This window comes from Symphalangus syndactylus, chromosome 5 (genome assembly GCF_028878055.3).
Source record: "Symphalangus syndactylus isolate Jambi chromosome 5, NHGRI_mSymSyn1-v2.1_pri, whole genome shotgun sequence".
Lineage (NCBI taxonomy): Eukaryota > Metazoa > Chordata > Mammalia > Primates > Hylobatidae > Symphalangus > Symphalangus syndactylus.
In genome coordinates this window covers 146,179,415-146,197,305 of record NC_072427.2, presented here as the reverse complement: position 1 = coordinate 146,197,305, position 17,891 = coordinate 146,179,415, and the positions used below count along the sequence as shown (strand labels likewise).

Genomic DNA, 17,891 nt, shown 5'->3' with positions numbered 1-17,891 from the left:
TATTGAAGACTTCCAGATAAATTAGAAAAAGACCTAGCACCTTACACAAAATATCCAAATAGCTAATAAATATATGAAAAGGTACTTGGTCTCCAGAGAAATGCAAATTAATACCACAGTGAAATACTCTACATATCCTCCAAAATGGTTAAAGTTAAGATTCATAATGCCAAGTTTTACTGAGTATGTGGAGCAACCAAATCTCTCATCCAATTGTGAAAATGAATCATCATTATCTACTAGAATTCACCATCCACATAGCCTCTGTCCCAGCAATTTTTACCGCTACATAAATACCCAGGAGAGTGACAGTAAATGTACAAAAAGTCACGTGTAAGAACATTTGAAGTTGCATTATTTGTAATAGCTCTAAATTGAAAACAACTCAAATGTCCCACAACAGGATATGTAAATTGTGGCATATTCATAAAATTAAAACTATATAGTGTTTTTCAGTGAAATAGAATAATGTTAACTGCATCAGTGTCAATGAATCCCATGAATATAGAACTGAGCAAAAGATGTCACACACACACGTGTATACAAACACATTACAAATCATATAACTCTACTTACAGAAACACCAGTGTGTTCATTCTAAGTCATTCCAGACTAGTCTTCTTTCTTGCTCCTAGTGAATCATCAGTGGAAGTTTTGCTCAGGAGAATGAAATGTCCCATACCTGTACATGCAAACCCTGGGATCCCCAGTTGCCACAACCCCAACCTGATGGGTCTTTTACCTTCACCACCTCAGCCATACTAAACTCCTTGCTTTTCTTTGGCAGTTGAGAATCTTTCTACTTGACTTGAAGCCTTCACACCTTTTATTATCTTCTGTTGTACTGTTCTTCTGCAGATGTTCTGATAGCTAACTTCCTTACTGCCTTAAACCTTTGCTCATCTATCAGCTTCTCAATGAGGTCTACCCTGATCACAGCATTTAAAATTGCAAAGTCTAACTCCAAATGTTATGGTACTCTTGATCTCTCTTGCTGTGCCTTTTTAAAAATAACACCTGTCATTTTATGACATATTATATAATGAACTTACTTATATTTCTTGTTTATTGCCTGTCTCTCCTCTCTGGAATATAAGGCAGAGATGTCTTATTTTTCACTGTTTCTTATTATTGAGAAGTATATCCACTAATAACAAGCATTCAATAATTATTTGTTGAATAAATAAATGAAAAGAATTATGTGCCCATGAGACACGATACTTGCTTTTTCTCTCTTAAAAGTATATGAAAAGATCAATGGATAAATTGAATTGTATGCATATATTTAATATAGAATGAAGCAATAATATTTCAAGAAGAATGAGTTAAGAATAACTTCAGATGATGTAAAATCAGTCTTTGTACAAGCAATCACATAACAGAGTCAATTATACAGCTTTATCAGCAGATCACAGGGCCTTCTATTAGTGACATAGATGAATATATACATATATATACACACACACACACACATATATATTCTGTATAATCATTAAAAATATTAATGTAAGAAAGGAAGAATGCGGTTCTCATTTATATTCTTCCAGTTTATTATGATTTCTTGAGAAAATATTGCTGGGTTAATTATAAAATGGTGCCTGTGCTGTGTGCTGAAGAGGGCTTTGCTCAGTACTGATGATGCCAAGGCTGCAGTGAGCTAACTTGCATTTTTCTATCAGCTGGGGTTGTGGTGACAGCTGAGCACAGGAAGATTGTGTTAGTTGAGCAAGAGGGCTACATGTCCTGGATCAAAAAGAAAGGCAGACACATAGCCTATCTGCTTTTTTCTCTTTGCTTTCCTGTTCTCCTGCCAGCCTGACTCTTTCTCCTCAGTTAGGACTCCATAGATAGTATTAAAATAAGAATTTTTCTTTGATCAAGGACCTGCCAACATGGGGCACGTTCACACCAAAACTGTGAAGAAGCCACCCCGGGTCATCATAGAAAAGTACTACATGCGCCTAGGTAACAATTTCCACACAAATAAGTGTGTGTGTGAGGAGATGGCCATTATCCCCAGCAAGAAGCTCCGCAATAACATAGCAGGCTGTGTCAAGCACCTGATGAAGCGGATGCAGAGGGGCTCAATGAGAGGTATTTCCATTAAGCTGCAGGAGAAGGAGAGAGAAAGGAGAGACAATTATGTTCCCAAGGTCTCAGCCCTGGATCAGGAGATCATTGAAGTAGATCCTGACACTGAGGAAATGCTGAAGCTTTTGGACTTTAGCAGTCTGTCCCACCTGCAGATCACTCAGCCTACAGTTGGGATGAATTTCAAAATGCCTCCAGGGGCTGTTTGATTGTTTCTACAATGCTGTAATGTTTTCAGTAAACCTGGGACAACAACAAAAAGTAAAGATTTTGTAAGATCATAAAAATCTATTTTGAGTCCATGTAGCTTTTACCATAGCCAGTGAATGACCAGAGAATCAAAAGCCAACTAAAGGTCATTGAAAGTGGTAAACATGGCCGGGCGCGGTGGCTCGCGCTTGTAATCCCAGCACTTTGGGAGGCCGAGGCGGGCGGATCACGAGGTCAGGAGATCGAGGCCATCCTGGCTAACACAGTGAAACCTCGTCTCTACTAAAAAAAATACAAAAAATTAGCCGGGCGTGGTGGCGGGCGCCTGTAGTCCCAGCTACTCAGAGAGGCTGAGGCAGGAGAATGGCGTGAACCCGGGAGGCGGAGCTTGCAGTGAGCCGAGATTGCGCCACTGCACTCCAGCCTGGGCGACAGAGCGAGACTCCGTCTCAAAAAAAAAAAAAAAAAAAAAAAAAAAAAAAAAAAAAAAAAAAGTGGTAAACATGTTTACATTTTCATGATTGATTTTGCAATAAAATGAGAGCATATAATAGCAATAATTCATAGTACTATAGCACTCCTTGTAACCTGCCTTTTTGTAGAAAAAAATGTGAATTTGAAAGATGTTAATCTGCAATTTACTAAGAAGAGAAAATTCATACATTTTTAAGGAACAACTAAGAGGACCAATAAGGTTATTATTTTGAGAGAAAGGTGCCCATTTTTGAAAATCTAAAAGGGATCTTTCAGTTCCCCAGATGATATATAGGAGCTCCAAGGTAAAGGGAAGGATAGGTGTTGGGGGAAAAAGCAATAGACATAGTTGTATGTGCCCCTCCCAACTAGACCCAAGCATGGGACAAGGGTACATTATGGTAAGCACTTCTTCTTGGGGTGTGAAAAATTCAGAAACAGAACCATTAAAATAATAAAACTTTAGTTTAAAATAAAATAAACCTGCCTCAAATAGAATTACTGACATAGATAGAAATGGACTGAATGTAGAGTGGTAATGAGTTAAAACATCCTACCAAATGGTAAAAGTATTCTTAGGGATAAAAATATCACATTTTGCTTTTAAATTGCAAGTTCATCTTTTGGGTGTAGAAGAGAAAAGACTTGGGGAGAGTTAGATAAGTGGAAAAAGTGATTAGTGGGGTCTCCCTCAAACAGATGCAGGAATTTGCCATGGGCCAGAACAGAAATAAATCATATATTGCAGTGGAAATCCAAAAATAAATAAATACATATTTCAAATTGATGTTTTTGATCGAGCATGAATAAAAGCCTGTTATAGACAGACAAGTAAATGCAATTTAAGTAAGACTTTTTGAAACGAAATTGCATTAGAGACTATTTCTTACAGGGTCTCTCATTCTTACCAGTAACTTTAACCTTATCAATATATGTTTTTTATTCTGAAGAGTTAGAAAAATATGAAGTATTTCAAAGGAAACACTAAAATTTTCTCAAAATTGCAGAACCATTAAGCCTGTGCTGATTGAATTAACTCCATGTTTTAGGTTGGTGAGGCAAGAGGACTTGGTTAGGTGAAGTAACCTAAGCCCCTCTGATCTCCTTCCAGAGCCCCAGGGCCTGCATCACTTTTATTGTGTCAGCCTGCCCCTCCCTCCCACTCCCAAACCACCTGTTACTTCAGGAGTAAAGAGCAGAGTCAGTGGCTGCTGGGATATGCATATTAGAAAAAAAATTGAAAAAGAGATTGAGAAACTATTTTGCTGAGCCTTTATTCCTTGCCAAACATTACTCTAGGCTTTTTTCAGGTCTTGGCTTGGGAGCTGAAAGTAAGGAAGACTTTCCAATTCCTCTGTTCTAAGATTAACTGTGGGGATGATGGGAGGATGGTGGGGGAATTCTTGCAAAGAATGATTTTACCTCTCAGTAATACTATAACAATATATGATTTCATTAAATAAATAACTTCTTTTTTTTTATTATTATTGAGATGGAGTCTCAGGCTGGAATGCAGTGGCACAATCTCGCCTCACTGCAACTTCTGGCTCCCGGGTTCAAGGGATTCTCCTGCCTCAGCCTCCTGAGTAGCTAGGACCACAGGCGTGCGCCACCACACCTGGCTAATCTTTGTATTTTTAATGAAGATGGAGTTTCACCATGTTGGCCAGGCTGGTCTCAAACTCCTGACCTCAGATGATCCACCTACCTCGGCCTCCCAAAATGCTGGGATTACAGGCATGAGCCATCGCACCTGGACTCATAAACGATTTTCTAAAAGAAATCCTGCTCTGGTAACAAAGAATGGTTACTTCTCAAGTTTGCAGTTACTGTTTGTCTTGTTTTTTGTTTTTTTTTTTTTTAATGAAACTTGTTTACATTATAGTTTACTCTCTGTGTGTTTGTCCTTTAGGAAAGTTAATGAAGATTACAAGTCTCTGAAAGATCTGGAGTTCTTTTAGAATTGAGGAGAGTTTTAGTAAGAGTTTTGTATCATTTCCTAATTAGGAGTGACTTCCTTCTCAGAACAAACTGAAGTTTAATATTTTTCATCCCAGTGGGGTGAAAAATTTACACACACCAAGATACACAAACCAACGGATTTTACAAATGTTTATTTTGCCTTCTGAACAGATCACCAAAATAACAGTTAATATCACTGGGATTGAAATGTCTTTCAATTCTGTCCAAAAATGGAGAACTTCATTCAAGCAACCCTCAGGCACAATGTAGCAAATTGCCCTTTCATGTAGGGTTTTCAGGGGTCGGGGAGACACCATCTCTAGTTGATTTCTCTGTAGGATCTGTGGCTAATCTTATTCCTCCAAAACACAAACAAACACAAAAACCCTTGCTGAGAAAGACAAACTGTCACTTGACAGAGTAAAAACAAATCCATAGGGATTTATCAAAAATTTTGTAGTCACCACCATGCCAAACTTATATGTTTCTTCCTCAAATCTAGAGGCTGAGGTGAAAAAATCATATAGTTTGAAGAGAACAGTTATTTTTTGGCTATCCTCTCAATATCATTGTACTTAATATTTGGCATCACAAAAAAAAATCTTTCTGAATTTTAGGTGCAGGGTAAGTAGGACCATACGTGGACACTAGAGTATTCAGAGAAAGTTCAGTTATCCTGGGATTCTATAAACATGACTGTCTCATAAATGGGCTTCAGGGATTATAAGAACCCCTAGAGATTGTATGCATTCGCATAAAAATGAGAACGTGAATCTTCATGGTCAACGAGTCTGAAGCTTTCATCAGATTTTCAGGAGTGATATAGCTTGGATGCCCCCTCCAAATCTCATGTTAAGATGGAATCCCCAGCGTTGAAGGTGGGGCCTGGTTGGAGGTGTTTGGGTCATGGGGGCCATCCCTCGTGGTTTGGTGCTGTCCTGGACATAGTGAGTTCTTGGGAGATCTGGTTGTTTAAAAGTGTGTAGCACCTTCCCCTGCAACCTCTTGCTCCTGCGCTGGCTGTGTGATGTGCCTGTTCCCACTTTGCCTTCCACCATGAGTAGAAGCTCCCTGAGGCCCCTCCAGAAGCTGAGAAGATGCAGGCACCATGCTTGTACAGCCAGCAGAACCATGAGCCAATTAAAGCTTTTTTTAAAATAAATTACCCAGCCTCAGATATTTCTTTATAGTGTGGAAAGAATGGGTATATGTGAGCCAAACAAACCTGACCTAATTACTTGATTCACACTGATTGAACTTACACTGATTTAATTTGTTTTCCCTTAGAAAGCTAAAAATTGTGGTGAAAGTGTTCTTTCTGTGGTCTCAGAAATTGTATTAGTCTGTTATCACATTGCTATAAAGAAATATTAGGTTGGTGGAAAAGTAATCGCGATTTTTGCCATTACTTTTAATGGTAAAAACTGCAATTACTATTCTTTTTTTTTTTTTTTTTTTGAGATGGAGTCTTGCTCTGTTGCTCAGGCTGGAGTTCAGTGCCAGGATCTCAGCTCACTGCAACCTCTGCCTCCTGGATTCAAACCATTCTCCTACCTCAGCCTCTCAAGTAACTGGGATTACAGGCACCTGCCACCACGTTCGGCTAATTTTTTGTATTTTTAGTAGAGACAGGGTTTCACCACGTTGGCCAGGCTGGTCTCAAACTCCTGACCTCAGGTGATCCACCTGCCTTGGCCTCCCAAAATGTTGGAATTATAGGCATAAGCCACCATGCCCTATCTGCAATTACTTTTGCACCAACCTAATACCTGAGACTGAGTAATTTATAAAGAAAAGAGGTTTAATTAGCTCATGGTTCTATAGGCTGTACAGCAAGCATAGTGGCTTCAGCTCCTGGAAAGGCCTCAGGAAGCTTCCAATCATGACAAAGCAAAGAGAGTGTGGTTTATCACATGGTGGGAATAGGAACAAGAAATGGAGTGGGGAGGTGCTAAACACTTCTAAATAACCAGATCTCACAAGAACTCACTGTCGCAAGATCAGCATCCAGCAGGACCAAGGTGGATGGTGCTAAACCATTCGTGAGAAACCACCTCCATGATCAAATCATCTCCCACTAGGCCCTACCTCCAACACTGGGGATTACAATTTGACATGAGATGTGGTGGGGACACAGATCCAAACCACATCAGAAATGGAGTGGTTGCCATCTAAAGCAAGTAATCATTTATCTCCAGGAGTTAGACATAAATTGAATTAGAGAAAAACTGTTATCAAGGTTGTGTAATTCTTTCAGGCAAACAAGCATTGTCCAGTGCTAAAAGAGAAGTTCACATCGCACACAAGAAAATGCTAGTGACTCCATGTTCAGGGCTCACTGTAGACTAAGGAAATGTTGCCTAAAGGAACTGTCAGTGGCTTGAACTTCTTTTTTACTTAATAGCTGTGTGGGCTCTGGAAAATTACATATACTTGTAAATGTACTTGTGAAGAATATGGTAGTATAAGGACAAAATATAGGTTCACTGCTGTATTAGAATCACACTGGCATTGGGGCAAAACTATAAGCCACGGAACTCCCTCTAGCTTGATTTCAATAACCTCATTGTTTGTGAACATTTCAACTGAAGTCCACTGGATACCCTTTAAGCCTGCACGGATAATCAAAGCCTTAGTTGCACTTCTTCTGGGAGTCGATTTTTTTTTTTTTTTTTGAGACAGTTTCGCTCTGTTGCCCAGGCTGGAGTGCAGTGGCGCGATCTCGGCTCACTGCAAGCTCCGCCTCCCTGGTTCATGCCATTGTCCTGCCTCAGCCTCCCAAGTAGCTGGAACTACAGGCGTCTGCCACCACGCCAGGCTAATTTTTTGTATATTTAGTAGAGATGGGGTTTCACCGTGTTAGCCAGGATGGTCTCGATCTGACCTCGTGATCCACCCGCCTCGGCCTCCCAAAGTGCTGGGATTACAGGTGTGAGCCACCATGCTTGGCTGGGAGTCAATATTTGGAGAAAAGAGGCACACACCAGATTTAGTCATATACTATGTCCAATAAATGAAAATTGCTTTTTTATGTTCAAAAATTGCACAGTAATGAAAATCTGAATTTGGTTTTCTAGAATCATTCATTGGATATTAATTTGAACATACTCCAAACAGGAGATATCTCCCATAGAAGTGTACTTTTCACAGTATTATCTGATATGGTTTGGACCCATGTCGCCATCCAAATCTCATGTCGAATTGTAATCCCTGATGCTGGAGAAGGGGCCTGGTGGGAGGTGATTGAATCTTGGGGCAGAGTTCTCATTAATGATTTAGCACCATCCCCCCATGGCACTGTACAGTGAGTGAGTTCTCATGACATCTGGTTGTTTAAAATTGTTTAGCACCTCCTCCTCCCTCTTGGTCCTACTCTTGCCATGTAAGACGCCTGATCCTGCTCTGACTTCCACCATGAGTAAAAGTTCCCGAGGCCTCCCCTCCCCAGAAGCAGATGCTCCCATGCTTCCTGTACAGTCTGCAGAACCATGGGTCAATTAAATCTCTTTTCTTTATACATTACCCAGTCTCAGGTATTTCTTTATAGCAGTGCAAGAATGGACTAGTACATTATCCCTTCTGTCAGATTTCGTGTCTGTTTATCCTTCATCTGTTGCATTTAGATTTTTTTAACATTTATCTCTTGACCTTTTTCTACACCTTTCTATCCTGGTTATGGCTTGATTGTGTGGCCAGAGAAGCATGAAAATATCTCTGGGAATTTATGCTTTGAGATATTATAAAGCTAAGATTCCTTGAACAGATATTGGTGGTTCCATCTGGAGACTGAAAATGGTTAATGGGTGAATAAAAGACCCAGGGAAACTTCCACATGGGAGTGCTCTCTTATTCCAATGCTTACCTGCATCTCATTTGATTTGTTACAGTGCATATTGACATTAAATAACTACCTTATGTAAGAATGTTCCATGGACTTTGGTGGAACCTTCCAAATTTCTTAACTTGGGAAATTATTGCTGTATGAACATACGAATTAATACTGCTTGATAAAAATTCTTTAGAAGGACTCTAGCCAGGCACAGTGGCTTATGCCTGTAATCCCAGCACTTTGGGAGGCCGACGTAGGCAGATCATGAGGTCAGGAGATTGAGACCATCCTGGCTAACCCAGTGAAACCCCGTCTCTACTAAAAATACAAAAAATTAGCCAGGCATGGTGGTGGGCACCTGTAATCCCAGCTACTCGGGAGGCCGAGGCAGGAGAATGGCATGAACCCAAGAGGTGGAGCTTGCAGTGAGCCGAGATTGCGCCACTGCACTCGAGTCTGGGCAATAGAGCAAGACTCCTCTTGAAAAAAAAAAAAAAAAAAAGGACTCTAGCCAAATTATAAATAAGCCATAACAAAAACCTCTAGATAGAAGAAATAGGGTAAAACAGGATGGGTAGTGAACATATATGTCTTCAAATTTTAAGTATGTATGCATATATGAAATACATATATTTAAATTTAAATAGTGTAACAAGTTTGTTGATGTGCAATATAAGTTATAACTAAGAATTCTTAAAATATAAGAAATATACAGTAAGGAAAATTATTATATTGGCTTATAACCATAAGCAAAGTCTACATATTGGTTGATGGAAAGAGGTAGAAAAAATATTCCAAAGTTTATATCTTAGTACATGGTGTATGTCTGGGAAGCAGAGCAGAGTGAGTAAATATAAATATTTAAAACGTGTATTTGATGAGATGGGGTAGGAAGCAATGGGAAATGGTATGTTGAGATGTGGTTAACTTTAGTTTTTGTTTTAAATAAATTCTTCTGAACTCTGTGAAAACCAACATAACAATTATTAGAAAACAAAACACAGTAGGATTTTCTGAGCAGAAGAAACACAACCATTTTTCTTCTGCTCTCACCCCACAAAACACATAGACTTCTGTGATCAAATGTGTGTGTGAGGAGGTGGGAGTGGGGGAGATTCCTCACACACCAAGCAAGCAACCAGTTATGCAGTGGACACCAGCTAGATTTCCTCCAGTTCAATTCAATTCCATCACTGTCTACCTGGAGAAAGCATGAGACCCACACAGTGAGGGCTCAGTCCCATAAGACTGCCTCCTTTCTATGCCAATCATAAGCCCCAGGTTGTGGCCTGTGCTTCTGACCTACTGGCTATATACTGCAGATTCCCATGACCCCCTCCTTGGGTCCAATTAATTTGCTAGAGTGGCTCATAAAACTCAGGAAAACACGTCTAGTGGCTCATAAAACTCAGGAAAACATGTCAAGATATATTAAAGGTACCTTAAAGAATATTACAAAAGATACAGATGAAAAGATGCATAGGGCAAGGTATGGGGAAGGGGCACAGAGCTTCCATACCCTCTCCGGGTGAGCCAGCTTGAGAGACAGTGTTCAGCTATCTGGAAGCCCTCCCAGTGCCACTCTGTTGGGTTTTTATGGAAGCTCCATTATGTAGAAATGATTGATTAAATCATTGGCCATTGGTGATCAGCCTAACCTTCAACCCTCTGCAGTGTGGAGGGGCTGAAAGTCCCAAGCCTCTAATCTCACTTTGGTCTTTCTGGTGACCAGCCCTGAAGCTAACTAGGAGCTGCCAGCCACCAGTCAACTCACTAGCACACACAAAGGCATCACTTTGTAGATTCTAAGGATTTTAGGAATTGTATGCTTGGAAACAGGGTTGAGGAGCAAACATATATTTCAAAGTATTATAGGCTCCTAATTGGAAAAAGAAAAAAATAGGAGGTATTGATCAAGTTAGCAAAATATGGAAAAGAAAGCCATAGTAAATAACAAGGATAGCCAAAAGGTATACAGTATTTTACTATGTTAATTCATTTAATTCTTACTAAAACTTCACAAAGGTGGTACTACACATTTTACAGATGAGAAAACTGAAGCAAAAGATGTTAAAAAATGTGCCCAGCTTATAAGTAGTAACTGAAATTTTCGCCAAGGTTACATGGTTCCAGGATCTGCACTTTTACTACCATACTGTAATGCTTCTACAGCAAAGTAAATAAATAATTTACATGAAGTAAACCAAGAATAATATCAACTATATCAGTTATTATACAACATAGAATTTTCTTATTAAAATCTAGACAATCAGGTTGGGCTAAAAACACTTTTAAAACAAGATAAAATTCAAGAAGGTCAAAAATATAGGGATGAGCAAAGGTAAAAAGAGACCTGGAAAATGTACACAAACAAATTAGGAAGTATGATATCAATGACATACAAGATGATATTGAGTGTTAAATTATAGCATTGAGAAAGCACTTTTAAAAAGTCAAAATATGAGCAGGACACTTGATTTAAAAGATGTTCACATACTCTCATATTACTTGAATGAAAAGTCTATATTTACCAAAAATAATTATGTATATGGCCACAAATAAAACTTTAACACATTTTATAAAGTATGGATTTTACTGTCAACATTCTCTTCTTATAATCAACATAATAGAAGAAAATGATCAAAGAATTGTATTCCCTAATTCAGAAACAAGCAAACAAAAAGCAGGCAAGAAAGCAAACAATGACTTGCTATAGAGACTGTGAAACACATTGATAGATAATCCTTGGAAGAATTGGAAGAACAATTATCAAAACTGAGTTTTAATATATTTTAAATGCAATAAAAATGACTAACATTTTATACTAAAGTCTACAGAGAGGAGAAAAAGCTATACTCCAAAGAAAATTTGTAATCATAAACGTACTCATCAGAAAATAAAATTTATTTTTTATTAATTTTAAGGAATTAAAAATATTAGATATGAAAGCTAAAATAAATAAAATAGAAAAGCAAATTAAACCAAAAAGCAAAATCCACAACAAAAATGAACAACCCAATAATTTGAATAAACATTTCTCTAAATAATTTGAGAGTAAATAATTTGAATAAACATTTCTCTAAATATGACATACAAGTGGCCAACAGGTTCATAAAAGATGCTTAATTAACATTACTAATTAGGAAAATGCAAATCAAAACCACACTGAGATACCACCTCACATCCATTAATATGACTACTATTAAACAAACAAACAAAAACCCCCAAAATAAGTGTGCTGGTGAGGCTGTGCAGAATTTGGAACTCTGGTGCACTGTTGGTGAGAGAGAATGCACTGTTGGTGCAGCCACTGTGGAAAACAATACGACAACTTCTCAAAAACTTAAAAATAGAGGCTGGGCACAGTGGCTCATGCCTGTAATCCCAGCACTTTGGGAGGCCGAGGTGGGTGGATCACAAGGACAGGAGTTCAAGACCAGCCTGGCCAATATGGTGAAACCCCATCTCTACTAAAAATACAAAAATTAGCTGGGCGTGGTGGCAGCCTGTGGTCCCAGCTACTCGGGAGGCTGAGGCAGGAGAATCGCTTGAACCCCAGAGGTGGAGGTTGCAGTGAGCCAAGATTGCGCCATTGCACTCCAGCCTGGGAGACAGAGGGGGACTCCGTCTAAAACAAAAAATAATTTAAAAAAACCCTTAAAAATAGAATTTTCCTATGATCCAGCAATTTTACTTCTGGGCATATACCCAAAAGAATTGGAAGCAAGGTCTTGAAGAGATATTTGTACACCTTTTGACAAAAAGAACCAAACTCTGGCCAGACGTTGTGGCTCACGTCTGTAATCCCAGCACTTTGGAAGACTGAGGCAGGCAGATCACTTGAGGTCAGGAGTTCAAAACCATCCTGGTCAACATGGCGAAACCCTGTCTCTACTAAAAATACAAAAATTAGCTGGGTGTGGTGGCACGTGCCTGTAATCCCAGCTGCTTGGGACGCTGAGGCAGGAGAATTGATTGAACCCGAGAGACAGACGCTGCAAACTCTGTAAAATATTTGAAAATATTTATTCTGAGCCAAACATGAGTGACCAAACACCTGTAACACAGCCCTCAGGAGGTCCTGAGAACATGTGCCCAAGGTAGCTGGACTAGAGCTTGGTTTTATACAGTTTAGGGAGACATAAGACATAAATCAATACAAGGGAAATGCACATTGGTTCAGTTAGGACAGGCAGGACAACTCGAAGTGAGGGCTGCAGAGAATGCTTCCAGGTCATAGGTAGATTCAATGATTTTTTTGATTCGCAATTGATTGAGAAAGACATTTTCTAAAGATCTAGAATTAATAGAAGGAACGTCTGGGTTTAAAATAAGGTGTTATGGAGACCAGGGTTTCCATTATGCAGAGGAAGCCTCCAGGTAGCAGGCTTCAGAAAGAATAGATCGTAAATATTTCTCACCAGAGCCGACACTCTCCTGGATCAGGAAAAAGGCCCAGAAAAGGAAGTGGATTTTCTTCAGAATGTAGATTTCTCCTCCAAGAGACAGCTTTGCAGGACTGTTTCAAGACACAGCAAAGAAACATAATTTAGGGTAAACTACTTCAATTTCTTTCAGGGCCTTCTATCTGCCATTTGATGCTATACTAAAATTTGGTATCTTACTGCTACAAAGAGTCTGTTTTGTCAGCCTTACGATCTGTTTTAACGTTAATGCTGGTCAGCTGTGCCTGATTTCCAAACGGGAGGAGAGAATAATGAGGCATGTCTGACCCCCCTTCCCATCACAGGCTGAACTAGTTTTTCAGATTAAACTTGGAATGCCGTTGGCTGACAGTAGGGGTCCCTGCAGATGGCTGCTGGTGGTGGTGTTGGGGAAGGAGGGCTTAGAATTTTATTTTTGGTTTATAAGGCTTAGACACAGCAGAATGAGGGCTAGTAGCATGTGCCTGGGATGAAAGTCGGGAGGCAATGTGACTAACAAAGCAGAAAACCTTAAGGGGCCCTGACCTGAGGGCTGTCCTGAGCTGAGAAGGTCTGAGACAACTTAGCCTCATCCATCCTGACCACGTGTCCCAGGTGCTGCCTGACCTGGAGAGATTGAAAGAGTCGGACCTGATCGGGCTCAAACCAGACACGCTGGTCGCGGTCAAGAGATTTTATTGCAGGCACCCAGGCAACACCACACGGAGGAGGAAAAGGAAAGACGAGGGGGCGAGCTGCTTAGGTGCTGGGCTTTTATACTCAGTGGGCTACGTGGGCATCGGTGATTGGCTTAGGGGTGGGGTTTGAGTAAAAGGCAGGAGGTGTTCTTCCCTGATTGGCCTTCTCTTGGCGGGCTCCCGGGGTGGAGAACCGGGAACCGGGGGTGAAGAACCCGGAACCGGCGCCATCTTACTGTGCCCATGTTACCTGACAGAGATCAGAATGTCATTCTGGGAGACCTTTGCTAGGCTGTTCTGAAAAGGCTGTTTTTACCTGAACGGTGTGTTTTCTTTTCTTTTTCTTCTTTTCTCTTTTTTTTTCTTTTTCTTTTTTTTTCAAGTGGGGAGGGAGGGGGTAACTAACAGCAGGTTCCTGGGTGGGTACTAACTCTGCACACAGGAATGGAAGGAGGAAGCCAGAGGATCTGCCCCTGGAGACGGGGGGGGGGGCCACCCTGCCCCAGGCCTCCACCTTGTGGCCATCCCCTTGGAGGCCATCTTTACTAATGCGAGTTGCGCGGCGCCTTCCCAGGCAATGGAGTGCCATGGCTGTGGACCCAGGCCTGCCTTCTCAGGAAAGGCTCCTCAGAGGGCCAGTGGCCTGCAGAGAGGACACATGAAACCTCGGAGAGCCAGCGAGCCAGTGACCCCATCCCTCAGAGCAGGGTTCTCGCCCTATGCACTTTCTTTTTTTTTTTTTTTTGAGACGGAGTCTGTCGCCCAGGCTGGAGTGCAGTGGCGCAGTCTCGGCTCACTGAAAGCTCCGCCTCCCGGGTTCGCGCCATTCTCCTGCCTCAGCCTCTCGGAGTAGCTGGGACTACAGGCGCCCGCCACCACGCCAGGCTAATTTTTTGTATTTTTTTTTTTTTTTTTTTTTTTTTTAGTAGAGACGGGGTTTCACCGTGGTCTCCGTCTCCTGACCTCGTGATCCGCCCGCCTCGGCCTTCCAAAGTGCTGGGATTACAAGCGTGAGCCACCGCACCCGGCCCTATGCGCTTTCTTAAAGGAAACAAACCTGGATAGGGTGAAGCCTGTGGGCTAACAGGTTTCACTGCCAATGTGAACCGCGGGCCACAGCTCCTTGTTAAGCCAAATAAGCATTACAAAGAAATAAATAAAGGTATTGGAAAAAGAGTTATTCAGCGATTTGGAGCCAAATTGTGAAAAAATAGTACTCAGCTCTTCACGTCTTCCATTACTTCATGCAACATTTTGAGAAATATTTTCTTCTTTTTAAGATTACCTTAATTAAAATATAAATAACATGCATCATTCAATTATATTTAATTTAATGTTAATTAAATTCCAAAATTGTATGACTTCGTTGTCCATTTTATATTACTGTAAAATTTTCTTGTTTGTGTACTCTCCAGATTAGAATTTAGGGAAATTTCAGGTATGTGGAACCACTAGCTTTTACTTCCTAATGTTACCAAGTTGGGAGCAGTTGTTTCAAGGAAGCCTCTCTGCTGCCATACAGGTAGGTCCCATTTTGGGAGATGACTCTGACTCACCAGTTGCTATTGCCTTACTTCTTTTCTAGCACCATGGCAAGTTTTCCTTAGTATCCTCTCTGTTCTCAACTCACACACTCCATCCTGGTCACTCTCAGAAACCAAGGAATTCTTTTCCACCTCCTGATTACCTGGCTTTACATTTGGTCCTTCAAACAAATCAACCCTGGTGGGGACAATGGCAGGTGTCTGTTTTTCCTGACTCAGTATTAGTGATATTTGAGATTAGCACAGGCCCCAGTGTCTCATGTATATAGGAATATACACATAAAAAAGGGGATATATGCATAAAAAATTCAGTTGATAGAGGCTAGGAACCAAAAATAGCAAGTACAGGAAATCAAGAATAAAATGTGTTCTCACTCATATCCCATCTCTACCCCTTTTCTCCATCCCAGTTGTTTTGTAAAATCTCTTTTAGAGAAAGACTAACCTGGTGAAGTGGACTGCGGCATATCATTTTTTCCTCCCATTTCTTTTTCACCGTTTGCCAGCATTTCCGATAGCATTTTCATGTCTTCTTCCATTTTATAGTTTTGTAAAAACTTTTTGAGAAATTCATCGCAAATGGCAGGTTTACCTGATGATATAGAAAAATTTACTGAAAACTGGAACTTTTTAGGAAAGCATATTTCACCAAAAAGTATTCCTCTTATTCAACATGCAGCGATACTCCTGCTTCATGGATTAAAGTTATGGCACAGGGGGTGGCATGGAGAACCTAGTGGGGAGAGTTTGAGAGAGAGAGAGATTGTCACATACAAACTAAGAGACAGAGAAAATGGCATAAAATGTTTGGGTCTCAGAGTGAAATAGAAGTAGAAAGCTCTTAAAATAAAAAAGAGACAAGCTCATCCTTATCTTTCCCCTCCTTTTTCTTTAGATAATGATTTCCTATTTTTTTCTAAACAGGATAGAAGCATGTTGAAAAAGTTAACGGTAAATGTTCATGAAAACAAATGGGACAGTGCTGAGAAAAGCATATCTCTATGAGAAATGTACTTCCTGAAGGGCATGTTCAAAGGAAAATTCAATGAAATGTTTTTGGAAAATAAAAAAATTATTATTATGAGATTTGAGCAAAATAGTGTAACCCTGCTTATTGGAAATGATTAGCGCTTAAAAATGTATCTCTGTGTGCCTCTTTGTGGCTCTAAGCTGCCTCCCAGAAGGTCAAGTTTTTACTTGATCAGATCTGGACTGAGACTAAAATATGTAGTTTATTCAATCACAATCTTAATGGGTCTTTATTTTTGAAAAAATTTAGCTTTTCCTTTAAAACTAGTTTAGATCTTTTCAAAATCTTCAGAATCAAAACATGTGTTGATAAAATTAAAACTATTAGTAAGAATATAATTGGGAAGAGAAATTATGGTAGGAAGAATTTTCCAAGAATAAGAAGAATAATTTTCCAAGAAGAAGAAGAAAACAATGGAATTTTGTTTCAGGAATTCTTACTCATTTAAATTGTATTTCTTTAATTTTATGTTTAATTTTCTTATCTATGTTCAATTAAAAAAATAGGAGTTTGAAATGTGCTTCTCTTTATTTTTGGACTTTTGCACCAATATATGATTTATTTCTATTTTAGTCTGAGGCAAATTCCTCCATTTGTTCAATTACTTTTCGCTAGTTGGCTTATTTTTTCCAATTTTTTTTGTCTTTTACACCCAAAGGTAACCTTGAAAAGTTAAGTGTGACATCTTCATTTCTACAGGTGTCCTTTGTTGGGGAAATATAATGAAAGTAAAATCTCCCAACCCAGAAGTCCTCTCCATAAAAGTAACGGAGAAGGAAAACACTTATCGAATAATCATTAAGCCAGAATGTGACGTGCATCACAGTCAATCTGGTAAGAGTTTGCAAAGGCATCACAGTCAATCTGGTAAGAGTTCGCAGACAGAAAGGAACCTCGGCCTTTTCTATTGCTGAGCTGATGCAGCCCATTACATACATGTTCCTAAGCACTAACTAGCCTTCAAGTAAGGGCACTTGACTGCACCATTTATCACACATAATTCGTCCTAGATTCACTTGGTCATGGGAGTGACCATGTGTTAGTTAATGGGATTAACTAAATAAAAAAACAAGCTCCTCTTCATGATAAGAGGTAGTTTAACTTGGAGCAAGGTGCCCATCGAAGCTGGCCTCCTACCCTCCTGCAGAAATTGCAGATAGGGGTGCTATCTCCTTCGATGTTGATGTTTCAAAGAAATGGCTCCCACATTCTTCATAATGCTGATGAATCCTACCCAGTGTTCAGAAAGGTTTGGATACATTTCAAAGAGGAGAAAAGACTTAAAGTAACAAGTTTTCTAAGGAAACTAAAAAAAAGGAGGGAGGATTGGTCTCTTCCTTTATTTTCAACAGAGAGAATTAAAACTATTTAAAATTTTTATTTGTCCTTACACCCTGCAGTAATGGATGCTTTTCTGTATATTTGACAAATGGAGATTGCCAATGGTATAGCTCTTAACAGCTATACCAGACAGGATAAAATAGCCTATCAATGCTTGGAAATATGTTCAATCACATTTTTTGTAGTAAATTTTTCTATAACAAGGTTTACTCTTTGGAATCATCCCTTCTTTTATTTTATTGAAAAATCATGGAAAGGTCAGTGGTGATGCCAATGAAGATTAAGGGA

General features: G+C 39.7%; 2 protein-coding genes and 1 long non-coding RNA gene across 3 annotated transcripts in view; 2 read left to right on the top strand and 1 right to left on the bottom strand.

Moving 5' to 3' along the window:
- LOC129481685 (alpha-1-macroglobulin-like) overlaps positions 1 to 13,784 on the bottom strand; it is a 35,341-nt gene extending 21,557 nt beyond the window's left edge. Inside the window, exons 1-2 of the mRNA XM_063639706.1 lie at positions 13,618 to 13,784; positions 12,988 to 13,085 (exon numbers count right to left, since the gene is read on the bottom strand). The gene's annotated coding sequence lies outside the window, so the exon portion shown is untranslated. The remainder of the gene's footprint in view (positions 1 to 12,987; positions 13,086 to 13,617) is intronic.
- Positions 1,893 to 2,300, top strand: LOC129481915 (small ribosomal subunit protein eS17-like). Its single transcript, XM_055277005.2, has one exon. The coding sequence runs from the start codon at positions 1,893 to 1,895 to the stop codon at positions 2,298 to 2,300; it is 408 nt and encodes a 135-aa protein (XP_055132980.2).
- Positions 13,785 to 13,787: 3 nt separating the features above from the next.
- On the top strand, positions 13,788 to 16,376 carry LOC129481914 (uncharacterized). The gene is made up of 3 exons (XR_008657546.2): positions 13,788 to 14,011; positions 15,104 to 15,210; positions 16,157 to 16,376. It is a non-coding gene; the product is annotated as an uncharacterized lncRNA (long non-coding RNA).
- Positions 16,377 to 17,891: the final 1,515 nt, after the last annotated feature.

Bases quoted from the DNA above. Each gene is read 5' to 3' on its own strand.
- LOC129481915 (XM_055277005.2), top strand. From the start codon at position 1,893: ATGGGGCACGTTCACACCAAAACTGTGAAGAAGCCACCCCGGGTCATC.